The 21,051-nt window shown below is 42.7% G+C and overlaps 1 protein-coding gene, 1 pseudogene and 2 gene segments (V, D, J or C); 2 read left to right on the top strand and 2 right to left on the bottom strand.

Annotated features, from left to right (window-relative positions):
* LOC123943474 overlaps positions 1-21,051 on the bottom strand; it is a 1,358,446-nt gene that overhangs the window by 391,698 nt on the left and 945,697 nt on the right.
* LOC123943793 overlaps positions 1-21,051 on the bottom strand; it is a 397,541-nt gene that overhangs the window by 227,317 nt on the left and 149,173 nt on the right.
* On the top strand, positions 1,392-2,580 carry LOC123943489 (V-type proton ATPase subunit D-like). The gene has a single exon (XM_046007792.1). The coding sequence runs from the start codon at positions 1,461-1,463 to the stop codon at positions 2,202-2,204; it is 744 nt and encodes a 247-aa protein (XP_045863748.1). The 5' UTR covers positions 1,392-1,460; the 3' UTR covers positions 2,205-2,580.
* LOC123943486 lies at positions 7,420-10,273 on the top strand (annotated as a pseudogene).

Genomic DNA, 21,051 nt, shown 5'->3' on the forward strand with positions numbered 1-21,051 from the left:
TTTTTAAAAATTATGTACTTTTAAAATTTCTTTCCAGGGCAATAACAGGGTCATGGGGAGCTCTATTTTTAATTTCGTAAGTAATCTCCACACTGTTTCCAAAGTGGTTGTACCAACTTGCATTCCTACCAACAGTGTAAGGGGTTCCCCTTTCTCCACAACCTCTCCAACACTTGTTTGCTGTCTTGTTAATTTTGGCCATTCTCACTGGTGTAAGGTGGTTCTCAATGTGGTTTTGATTTGAATCTCCCTGATGTATAATGATGATGAGTACTTTTCCATGTGTCTGTTAGCCGTTTGTAAGTCTTCATTGGAGAATTGTCTGTTCATGTCATGTTCCCATTTTTTGATGTGGTTATCTGTTTTGTGTTTGTTGAGTTTGAGGAGTTATTTATAGATCCTGGATATCAGCCTTTTGTCTGTAGTGACATTTGCGAGTATCTTTTCCCATTCCGTGGGTTGCCTCTGTTTTGCTGACTGTTTCCTTTGCTGTGCAGAAGATTTTTTTTTATTTCTTTTCAGTGTAACAGTATTCATTGTTTTTGCACCCAGTGCTCCATGCAATATGTGCCCTCCCTATTACCCACCACCTGGTTCCCCAACCTCCCACCCCCCGCCCCTTCCAAACCCTCTGGTTGTTTTTCAGAGTCCATAGTCTCTCATGGTTCATCTCCCCTTCCAATTTCCCTCAACTCCCTTCTCCTCTCCATCTCCCCATGTCCTCCATGTTATTTGTTATGCTCCACAAATAAGTGAAACCATATGATAATTGACAGAACCTTTTGATATTGACAAAGTCCCAAGGGTTCATTTTCACTTTTGTTTCCTTTACCTTTGGAGACATGTCTTTAAAGAAGTTTCCGTGGCTGATATCGAAGAGGTTACTGCCTATGTTCTTCTCTATGATTCTGATGGATTCCTGTCTCACGTTGAGGTCTTTTACCCATTTCGAGTTTATCTTTGTGTATGGTGTAAGTCAATGGTCAAGTTTCATTCTTCCACACATAGCTTTCTAATTTTCCCAGAACCATGTATTGAAGAGACTGTCTTTTTGCACTGGATAGTTTTTCCTGCTTTGTTGAAGATTATTTGATCATAGAGTTGCAGGTCCATTACTGGCCTCTCTAGTCTGTTCTACTGGTTTATGTGTCTTTGCACTGCAATTTCATGCTGTCTTTGTGACAATAGGTTTGCAGTATATCTTAAAATCAGGAAACGTTATGCCTCCAACTTGGTTTTTCTTTTTCAACACTTCCTTAGTAATTCAGGGTGTTTTCTGGTCCTTACACATTTTAGGATTTTTTTTTTCAGCACAAAGTAATGAAAAACGTTCCATGCTCATGGATTAGAAGAATAAACATGGTTAAAAATATCTATACTGTCGAGGAAGACCCTGTGGCTGGGGCGCTTGCAGCCACGATTGCCCGGCCGGGGATCCGAGCCTTACTATCATCATCAGAATGTCGGGCAAAGACCGAATTGAAATCTTTCCCTCGCGCATGGCACAGACCATCATGAAGGCTCGATTAAAAGGAGCACAGACAGGTCGAAACCTCCTGAAGAAAAAATCTGATGCCTTAACTCTTCGATTTCGACAGATCCTAAAGAAGATAATAGAGACTAAAATGTTGATGGGTGAAGTGATGAGAGAAGCTGCCTTCTCACTTGCTGAGGCCAAGTTCACAGCAGGGGACTTTAGCACCACAGTTATCCAGAATGTTAATAAAGCCCAAGTGAAGATCCGAGCTAAGAAAGATAACGTAGCAGGTGTTACTTTGCCAGTGTTTGAACATTACCATGAAGGAACTGATAGTTACGAGCTGACTGGTTTAGCCAGAGGTGGGGAACAGTTGGCTAAATTAAAGAGGAATTATGCCAAAGCAGTAGAATTACTGGTGGAACTAACTTCGCTACAGACTTCCTTTGTTACTTTGGATGAAGCCACTAAGATCACCAACAGGCGGGTAAATGCCATTGAACATGTCATCATTCCCCGGATTGAACGTACTCTTGCTTATATCATCACAGAGCTGGATGAGAGCGAGCGAGAAGAGTTCTATAGGTTAAAGAAAATACAGGAGAAGAAACAGATTCTCAAGGAAAAATCAGAGAAAGACTTGGAGCAACGGAGGGCAGCTGGCGAGGTGATGGAGCCTGCTAATCTTTTGGCTGAAGAGAAGGATGAGGATCTTCTGTTTGAATAATCTTTCCTGCTCTGGTTCTTTCATAAGCCCTAACATGGCACCATCTTAAATCACGATGTGTAGGTTTGGTATGTGTGGCTATTTATTTTTTGGCCTAAGAATTCGCTGGTGGTAAAATTTTCCTGGATGTTAGTTTTGGGACTACCTTTGCAAAATCCTAATCAGCAACCACTTATCACTTGAGATTTGTAGACCCTGCCCAGGAACCTGTAGAATTTATTCGGCAGAAGCAGTACCCTATTCCATGTACATCTGTTCAAGTGATCTGCTTTCCAAGCGTATTAGGAAATTCCCCTTAGGAAATAGCAGTGGCCTCGGGCCAGCTGTTGCTGTAGCAGCCTGCTTCCTTCCTGCTCCGACACTGTGGCACTGTTGTCTGAGAATGCTGCCGCCGTCCTGTGGAACCCTGGTACTTCCTCTCAAGCTTTATGAAACCTTCACTATTTTTCCTTGCATGACAGGTCTCTGTCCTGTCTGTCAGGGGAGTTCTGCCAATTTTAATGTGATTATGGTATAAACAGTAAAATGATATAAAAATGAAAAAAAATATCTATACTGTCCAGGGCAATCTATACTTTCAGTGCCATCCTGATGAAAATTCCACTGGCATTTTTCAAAACAAGGACTTTCAATGACACACTCAATCAGACTGACTTCTTATATTGTGCTTTAAATCATTTTAAATTGAATTCAGTTCAATTAACACACAGTGCATTATCGGTTTTAGAGGTAGATTTAGTGATGCATCAGTTGCCTATAACATTTAGAGCTCATTCCACGAAGTGCCCTCCTTAATGCCCTTTGGCCTGTTACCCCATACCCCACAGCCACCCCTATTTAAACACAAAATTTTGAAAATAATTTCAGGATTTGGATTGGGGAAGATTCATCCTAGAATTATAGCTCTATTTATTTGTTTTATCACAACATTATCTGCTTAGATTCTTTTAAAAATTATGTTCATTTAGCCACCATAGAGTACATTATTCATTTTTGATGTAGTGTTCAACAATTCATTAAATGTGTATAACACCCACCGCTCCTCCCAGCATGTGTCCTCCTTATCGCCCATCCCCAAGTTACCTCATCCCCTGACTCCCACCCCTCAAAATCTCGGTCCGTTCCACAGAAAAACCTATTGATTTATGATTTTATTTATTTGGGGCTTTCTCTTTTCCTTTTGAGAAATCTAGGCAGAGGTTTCTCAATTTTATTTTATTTTTATTTTATTTTTTTCCAAAGAACTAGACCTTTGTTTTTTTAACCTGTTCTGCTGTTTTTGGTTTTTATATCATTTATTTCTCCTCTAGTCTTTAGCATTTCCTTCCTTCTGCTGTATTTAGGCTTCAGTCATTGCACTTTCTCCAGCTCCTTCAGGTGTAATGTTAGGTGGTGTCTTTTAGATTTTCCTTGCTTCTTGAGGTCTTCTTTCTTCTTGTATGCTGTGTATTTCTGTCTTAGGATTACCCATGCTAATTAGGTGAAAGTGATGAAGGTTTTATACTCTTGTGGGAATGTTTGTGTGTGTGTGTGTGTGTGTGTGTGTGTGTGTGTGTGTGTGTGTGTTTAATGTTCAGGCTCCACATCCACACTGCACTTGGTGGGATATCCGTGCTTTCTGATGTTGTCATTAACATTGATGCCCTGAGCTTTGTTTAAGACAGTGACATACCCCCCCCCCCAAAGACCCTTTCATCTTTTTTCTTTGGATTGTTGATGTCTCTGTGGCCTCATGTGCAGCATGGACTTTACGCTCCTTCTATCAAGTTTGTACATTGAGTTGGGTGGACCTGTGATGCATACTGAGTGCCTCTGGGATTCCTGTAAAGGCTCAGTTGATGAGCATCAGGATATTTGTGATTCATTGGTATTTAGGGACAGGAATAAACAACGTGAGTGACTCTGTATTTTGTGCATTTTAATATAATTGTTTTCCCATTAGAACAAATTTTCGAAGTCAGAGAGTGAAGAGGTAAGGACAGAATCATGTGTGCAGAGAGGGCCCTGAGGGAAAGTGTTCTCTGGAGAGGAATCGCCAGATCCTGACAGGAAACTTGCCATAACCTCCATCTGCATCTTCTCCTGGGCTTAAAGACAGAATTGGTGAGGAGTGTGCACCCTCTGGTGGTCCCTATCCTCTCCTACAGTGAGGTTTCTGTCTGGGTTCACACCGATGTCCCCTAACTGTCCTGTTGCACAGTAATATATGGCAGTGTCCTTGGCTCTCAGGATGTTCATCTACAGATACAGTGTATTATTGCCATTGTCTCTGGAGATGGCGAATTGGCCTTTCACAGAGTTTCTGTAGCTTTTGCCACTTCCATCATAGCCAATGCATGTGACCCACTGCAGACCCTTCCCTGGAGCCCGGCGGGCCCAGCTCATGTGGTAACTGCTGAAGGTGAATCAAGAGGCTGCACAGGAGAGTCTCAGGATCCCCCAGGCTTCACCAGGTCTCCCCCAGGCCCCCCAGCTACACCTCACACTGGGCACTTGAGGACACAAGACATCCTGGTCAGGAAATTGTCACAGACTCACCGTTTCTGTTACTCATATCCACTCTCACACTCAAGGTCTCTTGTTCACCATGAATTACCTTTGAAAAGAGCAACAAGGAAAACCCAGGCAAGCACAAACTCCATAGTCATTTGTCTGTGTTCTGTCTTGATTACTGATTGGAACACCTGGAAATCCTGGTGCTGAGGTTCCTCTCCCAGTTGCATGGTCAGGGCTGGGCTCTTTTAATAAGCAGAGGGAAGGCAGCTCTATTTGCATGTTCTCTGAATACGTAGCAAATTTTCCAGGTAACATCTTCATGATGGCAGTGACCTAGAGCAGTTGCGAGGTTCCTGGGAGAGTTTGGTCACCATAATATCTTTGATGAAGCCGCAACCTTTTATTTTGTGATTTTTCTGGAGAAACTGCTTAGCACGGGTGTCTCAGGGACCATGGCCTGGATGCATCACAGCCTTATCTCTGGCAGGGCACTGGCGGTGGCTGTCCTGTGTATGTGGGCTTATTTAAGCCCGTGTCCCTAACCACCCGACTCCACCAATTTCCCCTTAAGATCTTTTGGTCTTTTTGAATGATTTTAACCAGACTCCAAGTTAATCCTGGTTCCCAATCACAGGGTAATCTTGTATTGGTGTTTTACTTTCTAATGGGTCGCTTCTGGTGGCTCCCTCCTCCTTTTCTTTATCTTCCATATCAGTCCACATTCCCACTCCACTTTACCTGTCCAGCGGTGTCTTCTGCCCCTGTAGAGATCCAGAAGTGTATAATCCTACACCTCACTCTGATTTCATGTGTGTTCAGGGTGACCCGGTAAATAATCAGCTCGCTTTAGGGGACCAGTTGAAATAGCATCTCCTACTTCTCTACCATCTTGACCCCTCCTCCCAAGTTGTAGAATTCTTAATTTTATATTATAATAGTTCAATAGCTCAATTGCAGGATATTGAGGAGAAGAGTAAACATTGCCCAAGAGCTTTATCTACCCTACTGGGGAAAAGGTTGGTGTATTTTTGGCTGTATTCAGGATACTTGTCTCATATAAGGTGAAGTGAAGAACTTCTCATTTATTTTCTTTTTAAAATGAGTGTGGTTTAGGACATGCACATGGATGCCCAAATTTACAGCAGATTGACTTGTGGTGGTTCACTCTATGTGTCAAAGTGACTGGGCCATGGGTGCCCAGAGTAAACATCTTTTCTCTAGATGTCTGTGGTGGTGATTACAAACAGATGGGTATTTGCATCCATGATCACTGAGTATGCAGACATTATCCAATCCATTAAGGTTCTGAGTAGGATTAAATGCGGAGGGAGGAGGAATTCCATCATTGTTCCTTCCTGCATGCTTGATGTGGAAGCTTCATATACTACTGCCCGTGAAGACAGTTACACATTCAAGTCCCCAGGTTCTCAGATGAAAGACTAGTTCAGGAATAGTCAAGAACTACTCCTTGGCTTTCCTGGGACACAAGCATGTGAGAGTAGATCATGGGACTTCTTGGACTATTCAGTCGTGTATGACAGTGGGGCTTTGGCATCTGTTCCTCAGGAGAATGCTCAATAATACAAGGAGATTCTATTGTGTCTTGTGGATTATGGTGACTGAAAAAATAATGTCACACATACAAAGGCCTGAGATGCAAAGTGCTATGAATGGAGTGTCGTGTTTTGTTTTGGATAAGAGCTGAGTGATGATAAGAGTGAGGATAATGAGGAGCTACATGATCCTGAAGAAACCATGTGCTCCATGAAGGCGAGATATCAGGTCATTGGACTCACTTGGGGTAAGCCTGCTTCCCTTCATCCTGGGGGCAATTCCTAGAGCCTCGAAGAAGCAGCAGTATAGATGAGAATCTCAGCTCAATATAATAATTTAGGAAACACAGGGCATTAAAAATTGACTAAGGAATAGTTTAATAAAATGAGTATTCTTGAAGTAAAAAAGTAAAATTTTTTAATTTCAATCTCCCTGATGGCTAGTGATGATGAGCATTTTTCATGTGTCTGATAGCCATTTGTATGTCTTCATTGGAGAAGTGTCTGTTCATATCTTCTGCCCATTTCTTGATATGATTATTTGTTTTGTGTGTGTTGGGTTTGAGAAGTTCTTTATAGATCCTGGATATCAACCTTTTGTCTGTACTGTCATTTGCAAATATCTCCTCCCATTCTGTGGGTTGCCTGTTTGTTTTCTTGACTGTTTCCTTTGCTGTGCAGAAGCTTTTGATCTTGATGAAGTCCCAAAAGTTCACTTTCGCTTTTGTTTCCTTTGGAGACATACCTTGAAAGAAGTTGCTGTGGCCGAGGTTGAAGAGATTACTGCCTATGTTCTCCTCTAGGATTCTTATGCATTCCTGCCTCATGTTGAGGTCTTTTATCCATTCGAGTTTATCTTTGTGTAGTACACAGCAAAGGAAACACTCAGGAATGCAAAAAGGGAACCCACAGAATGGGAGAAGTATTTGCAAATGACAGTACAGACTGACCGCTGATATCCAAGATCTAGAAAGCCCCCCTCCAACTGAACCCACACAAAACAGATAATCATATCAAAAATGGACAGAAGAAATGAACAGGCACTTTGCCAAAGAAGACATACTAATGGCACACAGACACATGAAAAAGTGTTCACCATCACTAGCCATCAGTGAGATTCAAATCAAAACCATATTGAGAGCCTCCTTTTTCTCCTCCACCCTGTAATGGCTGCATGAGACCCAGGGGCTGCTGCCGGAGGGGAGGAGGTCTGTGAGGGCAACCACAGCAAAGTCAGGGGTGTCAGTTATGAGGACAGTAAGGATTGTATCCTGGAGCCGCTTTCCCTGCCAGAAAGTCCAGGTGGCATCACTGCTTTAGAAGGTTCTCCATCTGTGCCTTGTATTTTCTGTGAAGAACATTTTCCTATGGATGAACAAGACAAACTTCTGAAGCAAATGATTATTGAACATAAGATGGTCATAGCTGATGTCAAGTTGGTTGCTGATTTCCTAAGGTACATTTTATATTGTAGGAAAAGGTTCACTGAACAGCCCATTACAGATTTTTGTAGTGTGATAAGAATCAATTCCACAGCTCCACTTGAAGAACAAGACAATTACTTTTTGTTATGTGATGTTTTACCAGAAGATCGACTACTTAGAGAAGAACTTCAGAAACAGAGACTGAAAGAAATTCTGGAACAACAGCAGCAAGAAAGAAATGATAACTATTTTCATGGTATCTGTATGTTTTGCAATGAAGAATTTTTCGGGAACAGATCTGTTCTTTTGAACCACATGGCCAGAGAACATGCTTTCAACATTGGATTGCCAGACAACATTGTAAACTGCAATGAATTTCTATGCACATTACAGAAAAAGCTGGACAATTTGCAGTGCTTGTACTGTGAGAAGACCTTCAGGGACAAAGATACACTTAAAGATCATATGAGGAAAAAAAACAGCATCGGAGGATTAATCCTAAGAACAGAGAATATGACAGATTTTATGTCATCAATTATTTAGAATTTGGAAAGTCGTGGGAGGAAGTTCAACTGGAAGATGATCGGGAGTTGCTAGACCATCAGGAAGATGACTGGTCTGATTGGGAAGAACGCCCTGACTCTGCTCTCTGCCTATTTTGTGAAAAGCAAGCAGAAACCATTGAGAAATTATGTGTCCACATGGAGGATGCTCACAAGTTTGATCTCCTCAAAAAAAGTCAGAACTTGGATTAAATTTCTAGCAGCAAGTAAAACTGGTCAATTTCATCTGTAGACAAATTCACCAATGTGGATGTTATGGCTGCCATGTGAAATTCAAATCCAAAGCAGAGTTAAGGAATCATATGTAAGAAGCTAAACATACATCACTGTTTCTTGAAAGAAAGACGTGGGATCAACCAGAGTATTATTTTCCAACCTATGAAAATGACACTCTACTATGTACACTGTCTGACAGTGAAAGTGACATGACACCTCAGGAACAAAATGGAAATATCACCATCATCAGTGAAGATATATCTAAACTGCATGCTTTGAAACAAAGCAGTATTTTTTTAAATTTATCTATTTTTTCAGCGTAACAGTATTCATTATTTGCACAACACCCAGTGCTCCATGCAAAACGTGCCCTCCCTATTACACACCACCTGTTCCCCCAACCTCCCACCCCTGTCCCTTCAAAACCCTCAGGTTGTTTTTCAGAGTCCATAGTCTCTTATGGTTCGCCTCCCCTTCCAAATTTTTTTTTATAAACATATAATGTATTTTTATCCCCAGGGGTACAGGTCTATGAATCGCCAGGTTTACACACTTCACAGCACTCACGATAGCACATACCCTCCCCAATGTCCATAACCCCCTCCCCTTCTCCCAACCCCACCTCCCCCCAGCAACGCCCAGTTTGTTTTGTGAGATTAAGAGTCATTTATGGTTTGTCTCCCTCCCAATCCCATCTTGTTTCATTTATTCTTCTCCTATCCCCCTAACCCCCCCATGTTGCTTCTTCATGTCCTCATATCAGGGAGATCATATGACAGTTGTCTTTCTCCGATTGACTTATTTCACTAAGCTTGATACCCTCTAGTTCCATCCACGTCGTTGCAAATGGCAAGATTTCATTTCTTTTGATGGCTGCACAGTATTCCATTGTGTATATATACCACATCTTCTTTATCCATTTATCTGTTAATGGACATCTAGGTTCTTTCCATAGTTTGGCTATTGTAGACATTGCTGCTGTACACGTGCCCCTTTGGATCACTATGTTTGTATCTTTAGGGTAAATACCCAGTAGTGCAATTGCTGGGTCATAGAGTGGTTCTATTTTCAACATTTTGAGGAACCTCCATGCTGTTTTCCAGAATGGTTGCACCAGCCTGCATTCCCACCGACAGTGTAGGAGGGTTCCCCTTTCTCCACATCCTCGCCAGCATCTGTCATTTCCTGACTTGTTAATTTTAGCCATTCTGACTGGTGTGAGGTGATATCTCATTGTGGTTTTGATTTGTATTTTCCTGATGCCGAGTGACGTGGAGCACTTTTTCATGTGTCTGTTGGCCATCTGGATGTCTTCTTTGCAGAAATGTCTGTTCATGTCCTCTGCCCATTTCTTGATTGGATTGTTTGGTCTTTGGGTATTGAGTTTGCTACCAGTTGCTACTACATGAGGGCTTGAAAAACTAGAAGAAAATGCCACAGAAAAACTAGAAGAAAATGCAACTTCTCATGTTTTTTCACTTATGAGACAAAGTCAGAAGAATAGTTTAAATTTGAACATCAGCAAAGGATTACTCCTTGGTGAAATAAAATTTTAAAAAGTACTTTCCAAAAAATAAAATGAGGACTTCTTGCATTTTGGGCTATAAAGTTTTACTATGTAATCATTATAAATGATCTCATTTCATTAGACTCAATTATTTATAATAAGGAAGACATTTGGGGCACCTGGCTGGCTCAGCTAATGGAGCATGTGACTCTTAATCTCGGTGGTCATGAGTTTGAGCCCCACATTAGGTGAAAAGATTGCTTTAAAATTTTTTTTCTTTTTGAAATAAAGGGGATGCATAAATCACAAAAAAGCCCCACATTGAGATACCACCTTACACCAGTTAAAATAGCCAAAATTAATACGACAGTGAGCAACGTGTGTCAGAGAGGATATGGAGAAAGAGGAACACTCTTACACTGTAGGTGGGAATGCAAGTTGATACAGCCAATTTGGAGAGCAGTGAGGAGATTATTTACGAAATTAAAATTAGAGTTTCCCTATGACCCTTCAATTGCACTACTGGGTATTTACCACAAAGATACAGATGTAGTGAACAGAAGGGCCATCTGTACCCCAATGTTCATAGCAGCAATGGCCACAGTCGCCAAGCTGTGGAAAGAACCAAGATGACCTTCAACAGACGAAAGGATAAGGAAGATGTGGTCCATACACTCTATGGAGTATGCTGCCTCCATCAGAAAGGATGAATACCCAACTTTTGTATCAACATGGACGGGACTGGAGGAGATTATGCTGAGTGAAATAAGTCAAGCAGAGGGAGAGTCAATTATCATAAGATTTCACTCACTTGTTCAGCATCAGGTATAACACGGAGGACATGGGGAGATGGAGAGGAGAAGGGAGTCGGGGGAAATCTGAGGGGGAGATGAACCATGAGAGACTGGGACTCTGAAAAACAAACTAAGGGTTTTGGAGGGGAGTGGGTTGGGACATTGGGTTTGCCTGGTGGTGGGTATTATGGAGGGCACGTATTGCATGGAGCATTGGGTATGGAGCATAAACAATAAATTATGGAATGCTGAAAAGAAATTTTTAAAAAAGAAAAGGCATAACTAACGGTAAAGCAGGTCATAAGAGTGAGATACTAATCAGATGGGACTGATATCTTTAAACAAAGAGGAATAGGCACTAGTGATCTCGCCCTCTCTAGGAGTACACTGAGGAAAAGCCATATGAGGACAGCAAGAAGGTGACTTTCTGCAAGCCAAGAGAGGTCTCATCAGAAACCAGCTATGAAAGCATCGTAGTCTTGGACTTTCTAGCTTCCAGAATGGGAGAAAATATGCCTCTGTTGGCTAAGCAATAATAGTGGTAGTAGTAGTAGTAGTAGTAGTAGTAGTAGTAGTAGTAGTAGTAGTAATTGTTATTATTGTTATTATTATATTAGTAAATAAATTGAGAGGAGGTAAAATGATATTATTGGTATACTAAGCATCTTCCAATTATTTTATTATTTTTTTTTAGGTTATTTGTTTATTTGACAGACAGAGATCACAAGTAGGCAGAATGGCAGGCAGAGAGAGATAGAGAGAGAGAGGAGGAATCAGGCTCACTGCAGAGCAGAGAGCCAAATGCGGGGCTCGAACTCAGGACCCTGGGATCATGACCTGAGCCATAAGCAGAGGCTTAACCCACCTAGTACAAGGCGCCCCAGGCATCTTCCATTTATTTAGTTGATGAAGGCACAGGAATACCTGAACCATTTCTGCAGAGTGTGAAGTTGTTAGAAAAATTGAGATTCAGGGGCATTAAAGCATACATAGGGGTTTTAACATGGATTTGTTCACAACAATAGAACTGCAGGACCCTACAGGAAACCCCTCTCTTGTCATCCTACCTCTGTTCCCGCTGCTAGTGCTGGGACCTATGGTTAGAGATTCCTGAGGGCCCCACGTAACAAGGTTCCTCCTCCCCTTCAGGGCTGCTGCTATCACTACAAGGTGGTCTGCGTGTCTCACTTAGCAGGTGTTCTGAGCTCTGGGATATGCTGGACGAGAGCTCTGTGCTGGAATGTGACCATTGTCCCTTTATCATAACACTGTTCTTTCAACCTTTCCTCCAATAACCTCTGCCCAACAGTCTTCATCCCTGCATCTGCCATCTGTCCTCCTCCTTCTGGTCTCTTCCATTCACTTCATGAGGATTTACCAACAGTTCACTGTGCTTTTGTCCAATATCCTCATGATAATTGTCAGTGACCAAAGGAACTACATAGATAAAGCCTCACGGACTCTCTCCACCATTGTCCTGTGTTCATTCCCCTGATGTCATTACGTCCTAACCCATCTCAGCTCCTGACCTTCTAGACATGCATTAAAACCCCTGGGCTTCATGAGTAGAGCTGACTCTGCCCTCTTCAATATCTATCTGTCTCATCTATCCACTCTTCATAGTCATTGGACAACCACCCAGCTCAGAAAGACCTCAGTACAGGGTGTTAAGGCAAGTATTCTTGGATATAAATTTAGTACAATTAAACTAATAATCTTGGAAATTAGAAGTTTACATAAGTAACAATATGGAAACCTGGACCTCATTTAATGTAAGATTCTGTGAGTTTTCTCTCAGCTATGCACTACAGCCATGTGACCAGACCAAAATCAAGTTACAGGACAACTCAGGAACCGCAGCTTAAGGAAATGGTCATTCTTATGTCTGCCCAAACCTGTCTTCCACATCAATTAGTTTTCTATGCACTTGGCCTTGCAGATTCCATACTGTGCAGATGGGACCATGCGGCATGTGGCCTCAGGCAGTGACTTCTCCCATGTAGGGGCCATGAATGTGAGTCATCCATGTTCAGGCTCATGCTTCTATCGTCTTCAACTAGTATTTGAGTGTCTAGCCATTCCCTATAAGAAGAAAGCTTAGTGGTGTCCATGATGTAGGACTTACAACGACAGTGCCTCTGAGCATCTGTGTGCATGTTTTGAGTGCGCATGTGCTTTAACTTCACTTAGTTCTGTGGCTACAGTTGGTGTCACCGGTCACGTGGTCAATTGTGTGACCACCCTCACAAAACAGTGGCCCACATTTTGTACAAGGTGCCATTTTGCATTCCCACCAGCAGCGCCTTGCTCTGTTCCAGTGCCCTTTTTATCCTAGGGAAGTTGTGAAATGCCTTTCCCTTCACCTCCGAATCTTCTCTGTGGCTGGCACAGGGTAACATAGACCGATCTGAAGGAAGGACCTCGATCACTGAACTGGTGCATGTTGGGACACACGCTCCAAATATCCTCTGTAGGGCTCATGGCCGACTGCCCCAAATGTACACCAGGAGCAGATTCATTATTTTGCATGGAATGTAATTAGGAAATACCTACTGCATGGCCCCTCATACCCTCCTCTGTGCCCCTTAAGGCAGGAATAATTCTGCCCCATGAAGAATAATTCCCGTCCTGTACTAACAAGTAAAAACACATCCTTCTCACTAGAGATAGACTTTCTATCTGAAGAAGCTGGAGAAGCAGACCTTGGTAATCTTTTACTAATCTCCTACCTCAGGACAAATTATGCCTAGAATTCTGCATTAAGTAAAGCTTCCAAATACCTGTTTTTATTTTCCTGTAAATTCCTGACAAATGTATCATCTCTTTGTCCAAACTGTGAAAAAAATAACTGCCTGCCTATTCATCTCTCTGGGTCTCAGTTTCACTACATGCCTTCTGTGCACATGTAATAAAATGTTGTTTTCTTTCTCCTGTTAATCCGTATCGTGTCAACGTACCTCTTTGTCCACCAGAACCTGTAACTGAGGGAAATTCTTCCTCCCTTTTCCCTCACTAGACTCTGCATTCAGCCACAGTGTGCTTTTCAACGCAGACACCAGCACTAGACGTGACACCCACAACCCTGTGTGCTGGTTTGAAGACCAGAAATATGCGTTTCTGGCATGAGGGTTCTTGATTTTTAAAAGACCTGCTCTTAAAACAAACAAACAAAAAAAATAAAAGACACGCTCTTCCATTGTCCTGATGATAAGCTTGTATTTCCAGTGCATGTTGTGGATTCACTGGGTCAGCCACTGTCTGGAACACTAAGGTCCAAATAGAAAGAAGGGCTAGTTTTCCACCAGAGTTCTCTTCTTGCCCTCCTGTAGTGGTCTGAGTTGGTGCCCAGGCCAACTGGGAGCCCTCCATCTAAGACATTCCTGCAGGGTGGTCACAGGATGTGGCCACACCTGAATGCAGGTGGTGTTGGGAAAGTACAAGCCTCTGAGTGTCCTGGAAGGGGATAGATATGGATATTGGTGTTGGTTCAGTATTTTCTGTAATCATGTGTCTGTGAGGCAAATAGCACACATGTGGACATTCTGGTACAATTTGCAAGATTACCTCCACAAACAAAGCTATCCTAGCTAGAAACTGAAGTGAAAATCCTGTTACAGAATTCATATGATGTACATCTTTCATGAATTATGGGATAAAGTCTTATCCAACGTAAGTTCTGAAACAGTTAATCATGGATTCAAAATAAATTAATTTCTTAATCAATTACTGTTCAAGAAGTTGTGACATTTAATTCAGAGAAAAATCAATAGTCTTTTATGTCACTAATATGTTTTTATTTATTACTAGATAACTGTACAAATAATAAAAATAATGGAAAGTTGGTATTGTAAAATCTTGAATGAAAATCCCAAGCAGATTGTGACTTTAGGTTGTTTTTTTATGTTATATAGCACAGTACATTTATCTGTTAAAAATAATTATGTGAATTATTTTTGGTTGCAAAATATATTACCAGTTATGCAAGTAATTCCATTATGTCTTCTAGAATCTAAAAATATATGGATTTATATGTGTAATAACTCATCAGAGATTATCAGTAAATGAGTCATACCAAGGATATTACGGGAAGATGGATATTACAATTAGACCTTGTGTACAGCACATTTTCTGCCAATGCTTGTCTATTAGAACAGAAGGAAATTTATATATAGCTTATAAGAAACACAGCAGAGGACAGCCTGCTGATTATGCCCAGAAAAAAACTGAGAGATGAGATTTGGGGAACGATGGAGAATACTGAAGGTCCACAGTTGTTCAAGAGCACTCGGTGGTGACACAGGTAAGTGAGAGAGTCTGTGAGGTTCTGCACACCTGGGACTTCTTGTCCAGGTTCATCTGGACCAGTGCACCCAACACAAGGAGACTCCCAGGGGGCAGGTACATTAGATTAGTAACTGTTCTTAGATATTCCTGAAATGACTGAGATACATGCACAGGACAGCTGCCAACAGACGGAAGACCCCCTAGTGAGTTTTCCTCTTCTTGGGACCCACCATCCCAAGGAGCTTCATGCTGAGGTGAGGACTGAGCCTGATCCTGCTCCACCTACAAGGGCACAGATTCACCTCAGACACAGAAGGTGGATTCCATGCAGATCCCCCTCGGATGTTACAAGAATAGAAGGACATTGAGTGGAAGGGTCATTCCTGTGACTCCTATGATGTGTGGAGTTCAGTGCTGGTTTCATGGGAAATCAAGATAGCAAACTTCCCAGAAGTTATTTATGAATTCTCTAGGGGAAATCCTGGCCAGTTGATGGAACAAAAGCAGGGACATGAGAGAAAGTGACAGTATTGTCTCATACAGTAGCTGATACATTAATTTACTTCTGGATCATGGTTTGAGCCATAGATCCCCATTTCAGCCCCACTTTAGGGCTCTGCCATCATGGTATACATTCATTATTGAGCCTCTCTCCATCTGGAACTTGGTGGAAATCTGGGCAGTATAACAGGGCTCCAGCTCCATGGGGCTCAGGGTCCAGGACAGATTGAGGGAGAAGTCAGAAGAAGGAGAGAGTGAGGTTGGAGTTGGTTTCTGATGGATATTCAAGGGACAGCACAGGGCGGGCAAGGATCTGGGGACTGCCAACTGGATCTCAGGATTCACATGGATTCCCTGTGTGGAAGACAGGAAACACGTCTCAAACACAGTCAGCAAGGATGATTTCATGGACTCTCCCCACCAGAACAGGACCCAGCAGGACAGGGATGGGTTTCCCTCTCTGAATTGTCATCCTACCACTTTCTTGGGGAAGTCTGAGAACCCCTCATAGCAGGTGGGTTGCTTTTCCATCCAGGAAATGGAGCGGTGTCTACAGAGGGGCAGTTCCTCTGTACATGTTGGTGGACACAGGTGATCAGGGTGGGCATGTGTCCAACCACATGTATGAGCCAGAGGATACGCTGGAGCCTGAAGGACAAGGACAGAACTGCGCAGTCATCTTAGGGGAAGCTCATAAACATGGGGGAGAGTGTGTGCCCCCTGAGGGCAGAGAACCAGCACTCAGCATGCAGAAAGCCTGGGCTGTGCAGGTGCTTCTCAAGGACGATGTTAATTTGCAGCATGTGCTTCTGTGGAGAATGAAAATGGGACATAGAAGAGGTTGATGAAGGGGAGTTCCCCAGAGACTGATGAGATCTCAGCTGTGTGGAGGCAAGGTTATATTCTTGTTGTTGGCTGCACGGAGAACATTAGGTATTAGAGATGGAAGAAAAAAAAAATCCCTGTGGACAGCTGAGAGTCCAGAGAGGAAATCCCTGATCTCAAAAGGAAGCCCTACCCCACTGCACCTGCTCCTGGTTCTGATCTCTGCCCTGTGGATCCTGAGCACTGTCTGGTGCCCTGAGTGCCCCTGCAGCTCAGCACATCCTGTGTCAACAGGGAGGTTTCTGTCCTGGCTCACACTGATGTCCCCTCACTGTGTCCTTTGCACAGTAATACATGGCCGTGTCCTCGGCTCTCAGGCTGTTCATCTGCAGATACAGCGTGTTCTTGCCGTTGTCCCTGGAGATGGTGAATCGGCCCTTCACAGAGTCTGCGTAGTATGTGCTACTTCCATCATAGCTAATCCATGCGACCCACTGCAGCCCCTTCCCTGGAGCCTGGCGGACCCAGCTCATGGCATAGCTACTGAAGGTGAATCCAGAGGCTGCACAGGAGAGTCTCAGGGACCCCCCAGGCTTCACCAGGTCTCCCCCAGACTCCACCAGCTGCACCTCACACTGGACACCTGCAGACACAAGACATCCTGGTCAGGAAACGGTCACACATCCATGGTTTCTTTCACTCATATCCACTCACATACTCAACGTCTCTTGTTCACCATGAATTACCTTTTAAAAGAGCAACAAGGAAAAGCCAGCCAAGCACAAAGTCCATGGTGAGTTGTCTGTGATCTGTCCTGATCACTGAGTGAACACCTGGGTATCCCAGGCCTGGGGCTCCGCTCCCAGCTGCAGCGTCTTGAATGTGCTGATTAAATCAGCAGAGGGAAGGCCCTATTTGCATGTCCTCTGGCTATATATTCAGCCTGGGGATCTATTCTGACAGAGAGGCAGTGACCCAAGCCGTTGTGAATGCCTTCAATTTAGTGCTAATGACCAATTTTGAAAAAAAAATGTTTTTTTGGTATATAAACGTCCTGCGGATATGCTTGGGTTTGTAAGTTGTCCATGAACATATATGGGGTGAGATTGACCCCAGGATATAGGTCAGTGCTTTCTGCACAGGAGCTACTGCCCCCCACCCTGAATCATCTGCAGGACAGAGTGTCTGGCTATGAGGCATGTGGAACCCATCCTGTAATGGGGATGGATTGATTTTGCTTATTGTATACTTTAACATAAATACAGAGAAAATCAACATGGTGTAGGCGTATTTTCATGTCTTTAACATTCACTCTCTCTGCGTCCCTCCAGAATCACCTTTGTTATTACCTATCACAAGTTCGATGTGTATATTTGACACGAGATCAATGGCCCACATACAGAGTTTGTGATATATAAACACAGGTGTCACCATCAACATCATTGACAGTGAGTGCATCAATTCTCCCTAAAATTTCCAGCATTTCCCCCTGGAACTCCTTCTTCTCTTTTCCTTGTTTACCATATCTCCACATAACTATTGTTCCTTCTCAGGTCACTTTATACTAGCTTTAATTCTGTAGAATTCATAAATGGTCATTGTACTCTATGTACTATTTTGTGGGGCATCTTTGCCCCAGAATCAATCCTTGTGGATACAGTCATGTTGCTGTCTGTATCAGGAATCACTGGTTTTAATGACTGACAGCTCTGAAGGCAGCAGTTGGAAGCACCAGCTGGAGGAAGATCTGAAAGAGCAGAAAGAAGCCTCTTGCTTCAAGCCTCATCCACACACCCTCTTGACCCAGGAGTTCTTTGTTCCAAAAAAAGAGAAAAACTCCCTTGTTGTTCAAGAACCGATTCTGTTGGCTGGGGAGAAGAGAACTAAAGACAGAAAGAGTTGGACCAGAGAAGGTTGAGTTAGAAGCTCAGAAAGACCTGTCCATGGAAGATGCGAGGAACCAGGAGGGAGAACAGCAAGGGAGGAGCTGTCCTGCTGCAGAAGAAACCTGTGCACAAACAAATCCGACACTCAGGCACCAGGCTGTGGATGTTATGTCACGTGGCCAGCCTCTGACTATGCCCATAACTCCCACATGCTCCACTCAGTTCCACTGCTAACCCGAGCTGTGAGCTGCCTTCACCACCTAGGAACAGCAGCTGCTTTTTGCCTCAAACCAGGAGCCTTCTTTCCTTGTCAGCAGTGCCCAGAGACTGGCCATTACTTATGAACTCTACTCTTTACATGTACCTGCTCTTGTGTATGGGGACAGAGCAGCACCCAAATTCTGCCCAGGCCAGTTCTAGGCACCATATAAGGTAGTCAACCTATCAGACATTCTTTCCACTAGTTCATGCAGTGAACATTATGAAGAAGTCATTGTAGTCTCAGTGATGATGACAAAAAAAAAAAATAAAGACATGATTTCCAGATCCCGACCATTCTGATGACCCACAAATGAATACAAAATGCAGATCCTTTATTCTTTACCCAGAAGTCTAGTGTACAGTTCTGTAACTGTCGTGTAATTCATTAACTAATATTTATTTGGTTCTAACTGCACAAACTGTAGCCCTGCCTGGTCTCTGTGAATACAGCAATGAACAGAAATATAAGAACTTGCTTTCATGGGGCTTACCTTTGAGGAGGGAAAACAGACCATAAGCCAGTAACAATCCTCTCTTTCTCCAAATGGTAAAGGATTCTCTGTCTGACTCTGGTGTGGAGACTAGTTAGGAGTGGGATAGGGACATGGGAGCTTGGAATCTGGAAGGTGAGGGGATTCTTTCTGGTGTCCAAGTGAAAACTGATAGGAGCTCAGTCCAGGGTGGCAGCAGTGAAGGGGTGAGAAATGGTTGGATTCTGTGTGTGTCTTGAGCTTGTAACTCGCAAGACTTGCTGACTAATTGGCCATGGAGTGAGAGAAAGAGACAGTGAAGGAGAGCACTCAGCTATCAGCCCCAGAGTTCGGGGTCTCCCTCCTTCGTCCTGTGAGAAGGGCAGTTCCACTCCAGTCCTTGTATCTCTTGTGGATTCCTGGGGGTTTGTTCACTGTGTCTCGTGATCTCTGGCTTTGCTCTTTCTCCTCTGTCCCTGTTTTGGTCCTTTCTGTCTGTCTACCCTCTCTAACTTTCTCATCCCCACCCTCCACCTTGTATTAATAGTTCTATGTTGCATCACTATCATTCATGTATTTCCATCTCGTTTAATTTTTGTAATATTATTTGCCCACTTTTTATTTTTGCTTCATTCAGGTTGGAGAATAAATGCAGCCCTTATGTTGAGGTTTCTGGAAATAGTGTCATTGAGACGTATGGGTGGGGAGGATACTTCTATCTCTTTTTCTCCATTCCAAACTACCCCTTCCAGACACAACCATGATGTCATGGTCATGTGTGACTGTCCAGAGAGTTTACATTACTTCAGTGCAAACAGCTTAGAATTGAGACACGGGTATCCACTGCCTCCTGCTTCCCAGAATCCCTCTGCTTCTGAGTGACCATCTATGTCTCCTCATGATGGTCTGCCTAGAATTGGGATCTCTCTCAGGACCACATCGGATTACCTTCCTTTATGGTGCAGCCTCCCCTTCGTTCTGAAGCTCAAAATCTGCACTTTTAACTACGAGAGAATGTCAGAGTCTTCTTCTTTTAGGCCATATCCTCGAGGAAGCTTGTCCTGGCACACTCAGAGATCATTCTGGAATTTTCCTTAGCAATGAACATATCATCTGATAGGAATTTACTGACTTTTCCTGAGAAATACATCTGTCACTCTAGCTTATCCATTTTGCAAAGCCTATCTCATGCACATATGTAGATTGTTAGATTTCCCACAATTTCTGGGAAGGACCCTCTGTTCCAAACTTTATGTCTGTTTTGTTCTATCGAGAGGTTCTCCACAGTGTGTCCCTGCAAAGTGGAGCTTTGCTTGATAAACAGGTCTCCACTGGAACTGCTCCAGTGTTTAATGGAGAGGAGACCTAGGACACCTCATTGGAACACAAGATAAGATGTGACTGATTAATGTTAGATAGGAAAAGTACTGTGGGAGTGTAGAAATTTCTGTTGGAGTTGAGATTTCAGTTCTTAAAGATGTTTCTTTCTTTTTAAAGTAAAAACTACCAAAATACAATATGTTTGAAACAATTAATATAATATAGACCTTAAAAAAGAATCACTGGTTTTAATGATCACCACCTTTCCAAAGAATGGACATAGCAGGATTTTATTTTTTTAAGAAGTTGTTTGGGGGCGAATTGTTTCCAGTGTCTGATATTACAATAAAGTTTCTTCCACCCTAGATATGTAGCTGAGGAGCTCAGAAAATGTATTATTTATATGCTTTCCACAACAACCATGAACCTGAACAAGATGCAGAGGAATAATTTTGCATCATATTAGAGTTTCTCTGCTCTGTTTGGTTTCTACTTTACATAGGTGTTTTTGAACACTCAATTTCAATCATGGGAATATAAATAAAACGTAATTAATATTAGGAAGTTTCTGTGAAGATGCTAAAAGGACATGTGTAATATGTTTATATCATAAGTTTAAGGCATTTTTGGAAAAGCTTGATGCCATATCTATTCTAGGGGCTAACCATGGAGCAGAAATCCAGGGTATCATTTATAGCAATGGATTAAAGAATCAGCATATAATTCAAATCCCTGTCCATTAAGGGA

The sequence above is a fragment of the Meles meles genome, chromosome 6 (genome assembly GCF_922984935.1).
Source record: "Meles meles chromosome 6, mMelMel3.1 paternal haplotype, whole genome shotgun sequence".
Taxonomy (NCBI): Eukaryota; Metazoa; Chordata; class Mammalia; order Carnivora; family Mustelidae; genus Meles; species Meles meles.

Coding starts and splice junctions, on each gene's coding strand:
- LOC123943489 (XM_046007792.1), top strand. CDS start 1,461: ATGTCGGGCAAAGACCGAATTGAAATCTTTCCCTCGCGCATGGCACAG.